General features: G+C 37.8%; 1 protein-coding gene across 1 annotated transcript; it reads left to right on the forward strand.

Moving 5' to 3' along the window:
• The first annotated feature begins 356 nt into the window (after window positions 1-356).
• On the forward strand, window positions 357-2,780 carry LOC139896850 (uncharacterized). The gene is made up of 2 exons (XM_071879494.1): window positions 357-490; window positions 1,384-2,780. Exon 2 carries the CDS (start codon window positions 1,455-1,457, stop codon window positions 2,544-2,546), a length of 1,092 nt encoding a protein of 363 aa, XP_071735595.1. The 5' UTR covers window positions 357-490; window positions 1,384-1,454; the 3' UTR covers window positions 2,547-2,780.
• The last annotated feature ends 1,049 nt before the right edge of the window (window positions 2,781-3,829 follow it).

Consider the following 3,829-nt stretch of genomic DNA (forward strand, 5'->3'; position numbering starts at 1 on the left):
AAACGCGGAGATGGACATATATTGTTAATTTAAAATAACATTTAAATCTTTCACGGGTTATACCTTTTAGTTCGACTAGACTTGCGCTTCAACGACATCATTCTTTAGGCACGAAGTAATTTTACAAACTAAACGCAATAAAATACATTGAAAATCGAACCTCCGACGCGAAGCGAGGGTTCACCAACTAGTTTCGTCTAAAAACTATTTAATACAGTGTAATAAGTTGGGTAAAAGTTGAAATCACTGTAACTTTAGTGGCCAAATCATAAACACGAGAAGTTAGACGGCAAGAGCCAATAGTTCAAATCCAATTGGAACTATCAAAAGTCAAAAGCACAGACGCTCTTGAACAGATCACAAACAAATTCCACTTATACCGTTTTATTATCCAATTAAAATCCAGTATTAAGTCGTTGATTTCTCATAATTCGTATAACCTTAGATCGGTATCGGCACTAACGATTTCCTAAAGTCGGAGCTGTCACAGGTTTGAAACCCTAATATCCTTTAATCTGCACCAATTACTTAAATCTTACGTCTTAATGAATAGACAATATTAAATTATGAATAAGTTTTGCTATAATTGGAAATAGAAATAGAATAGAATATAATATTAAAATCACTTCAATCAATGAGCGTATTAGCGTATTCTCAGTGTATGCAATTTGTTGAACCATTGAGATTGAATTATGTATATGTTTAGTTATTTTTTGTGTGTCTGTGTGAATATTATGTTGCGTATTGTGTTATCATCAACCCTAACATGTGCCGAGATGAATATACCTTTTAAACATGACCATTAGCAAGGTTGTAAAATGCGCTAATTGTAGGGATTAATTGGCCAAATCGAGGATTAATCCGTTAATTGGATTGGACTTTTATAAAACTTTAAAGAAATTTTTTAAATTATACGTATAAATATAGAAGAAAACCGTAAACATAAGCATAAACACGCAAAACTATAACTCGAAATATAAAAGGATTTAATCGGCATGCATTAGACCTATCACTTTTGAGCTTTGGGTATTGATACCCAATTGACCCGAAAGCTTGACCCAATTGACCCAAATATGAGAGTATGGGTCTCAATTGCCCAGGTATAATGACGAGATAGCTTCGTTGTGACAAAAGGTTGTATAGATCGAATGATGACTTAACATTTGCTAATATGCAAAGATAATAGTTTTTCAGGTGACACTTTTGCAAGGTTCTGTTATTGATATAATATCATAGTAGGATATAATAACTTATATTTATGAATTGACCTTAATTTTTCTTATTTGTCTGACTAAATGTTAACTTGTTGTACAAGAGATATAACCCTGTCACCATAATCACTGAAGAGCTATAAATGCAGTTACCTTTCATCTTTGTTTTCAGGTGTGAGTTCAGTCAATCAAAACTGTTGCAAACGCAATATGCTTGGTTAAAAAAGTTCAATCTCAATAATCATGTCTTTAACCATAACCAAATCAATACTTGTTCTGACAACTATTTTCAGCCTCATTCAGTCACCAATTTCTGCAACCACTCCCCATGTAATCAATTTCCGGTCACCCAATTTGTACCCTGAGTCTGTATCATACGACCCAACAGCCCAACACTTCATTGTTGGCTCCCTTCGCCACCCAACCATCCTTTCCATATCTGATGCCGGTGTGGTCAACACCCTAGTTTCTGACCAATCCCTTCCTGCCAACTCAACCTTCCTCGGTGTCACCGCTGATGTCACCCATAACCGTTTGCTAGCAGTAGTCTACAGCCATTCAGACCCTTCAAACTGCGCTCTTGCTGCATACAACTTACGCCCACCTCATAATCGCCTGTTTCTCACCACACTGCATGATCCCGCATCCATCATTTTTGCACCGGGGGCCAATGATGTAACTCTAGACTTTTCGGGAAACGCGTTTGTGACGAACTCGGCTAGCAACTTGATATGGAAGGTTGATCTTGAAGGTAAAGCATCTGTATTATCTGAATCTAAAACGTTCACAAAAACACCGGTTCCCGATTCGCCATACAGCTTATGTGGACTAAATGGTATTGTGTACTGTAGCAAAGGCTATCTTCTTGTTTCGCAGACAAACACGGGAAACTTATATAAAGTGGATTATGAAGATGGAACCACACGAAGAATTCAACTAAACCGGGAACTGATAGCACCCGATGGTATTGCACTTAGAAGTGATGGTGTTCTTTTGGTGGTATCGCCATATAAACTATACTTCATAAAAAGTGATGATAGTTGGAGTTCGGGGGTGGTATATGACGAAACTACCCTTGATGAAGAAAAGCTCCCGACATCGGTTACTGTAGGAGCAGAGGACAGGGTATATGTGTTAAATGGTCATGTGAAAGAGGGCGTTTTGGGAAATGGTCAAAGAGATGATTTTAGTATATTGGAGGTAAGGTCAGAAGACGAGAGTGGTGAAGAGGCAATTTGGGTTTACGTACTGATTGGGTTTGGTTTGCTCTACTTCTTGGTTTGGAGATTTCAAATGCGTCAACTTTATACAAACATGAACAAGAAAATCGCATAAATCATTTGGGTCAGGTTTTAGGAAGCTATATTTGTGCTCTTTTTCTTCCAATTTTACGTTTTTTATATATATAGCTGGAAAGCTGTTGCTTTTAGATCAATGTAGATTTTGTGTAGGTTTCTGTACCTTTATTTTCTTGTATTGTAATCAGAAAATGTCCAGATTCACTGGGAACCATGCTGTAATACTTTGTGTGTTTTTCTTCTTAAATAAAAGTTGAGAATGACATTGCAATACAAATCCACCATTGTTTTCGATAAATTTACCACGTGTATATATATACTTGTGTTGTACTATATAATCTATTGATTAGTGGTGAATGTGTGTCGTTGGTTTATAAAAAAATCTTATTCAGAGATCCAAGAGGTTTTCAAGAAAGAAGTCATCAAGCTTCTGAATGCCGGTCATATCTATCAAATTTCCGATTTACGCCAACGAAGCATTGCTTTAACGGCATCCCTTTCACCTTGTGTGTTGGGGGCTGAGGGTTAGGTCATGGGCTCGAGCCTCGCTCTGCCCATCCCTTTAATTAATCTGCCTGAAATATGGATATCCAGATTGACTCCAGGGGGTTTTCTCCCGAATCCATTCAGGATTCAAACCCGGTCCGCCTGCTCCTCGGGATGGTTAAAGGATCGAGTTCCTGTAATGCGATTCGGGTTTCCTCCCGAACGCGTGTGTGTGTACAAATGATGAGTGTCGTTAAAATAAATGATACGCCGATGCAAGCTTGTCGTTCAAAAAAAAAAAAAAAAATCCGATTTACCATACTTCAACCCGGTACAAGTAGTACCAAAGAAAGGAGGGATGACCGTTGTCAAAACGAGAATAAAGAACTTATACCTACACGGGAAATCACCGTTGGAGGGTGTGCATAGGCTACCGTAAATTAAACGATGCAACTGGAAAAGATCATTTTCCTCTTCCGTTTATTGATCAAATGTTATGATGGTTTTCATAAAAAGTGTTCTTCTGTTTCCTTGACGGTTTTTCGGGCTATTTTTCATATTCCCCTCGATCCAAAGGATCAAGAAAAAACAACATTCACCCGGTAATATTCACTTACCAACGTATGCCATTTGGTATGTAACGCACCAACTACATTCCAACAGTGTATGGTGTCAATCTTCCATGACATGATTGAGCGTTGCATGGAATTCTTCATGGATGACTTCTCTGTTTTCGGAAGTACCTTTGCTCGTGCCTTTTTAACCTTGACAAGATACTCACCCAATATGAAGAATCAAACCTAGTTTTAAACTGAGAGAAATGTCACTTCATGG

This window comes from Rutidosis leptorrhynchoides, chromosome 3 (assembly GCF_046630445.1).
Source record: "Rutidosis leptorrhynchoides isolate AG116_Rl617_1_P2 chromosome 3, CSIRO_AGI_Rlap_v1, whole genome shotgun sequence".
Classification (NCBI taxonomy): Eukaryota; Viridiplantae; Streptophyta; class Magnoliopsida; order Asterales; family Asteraceae; genus Rutidosis; species Rutidosis leptorrhynchoides.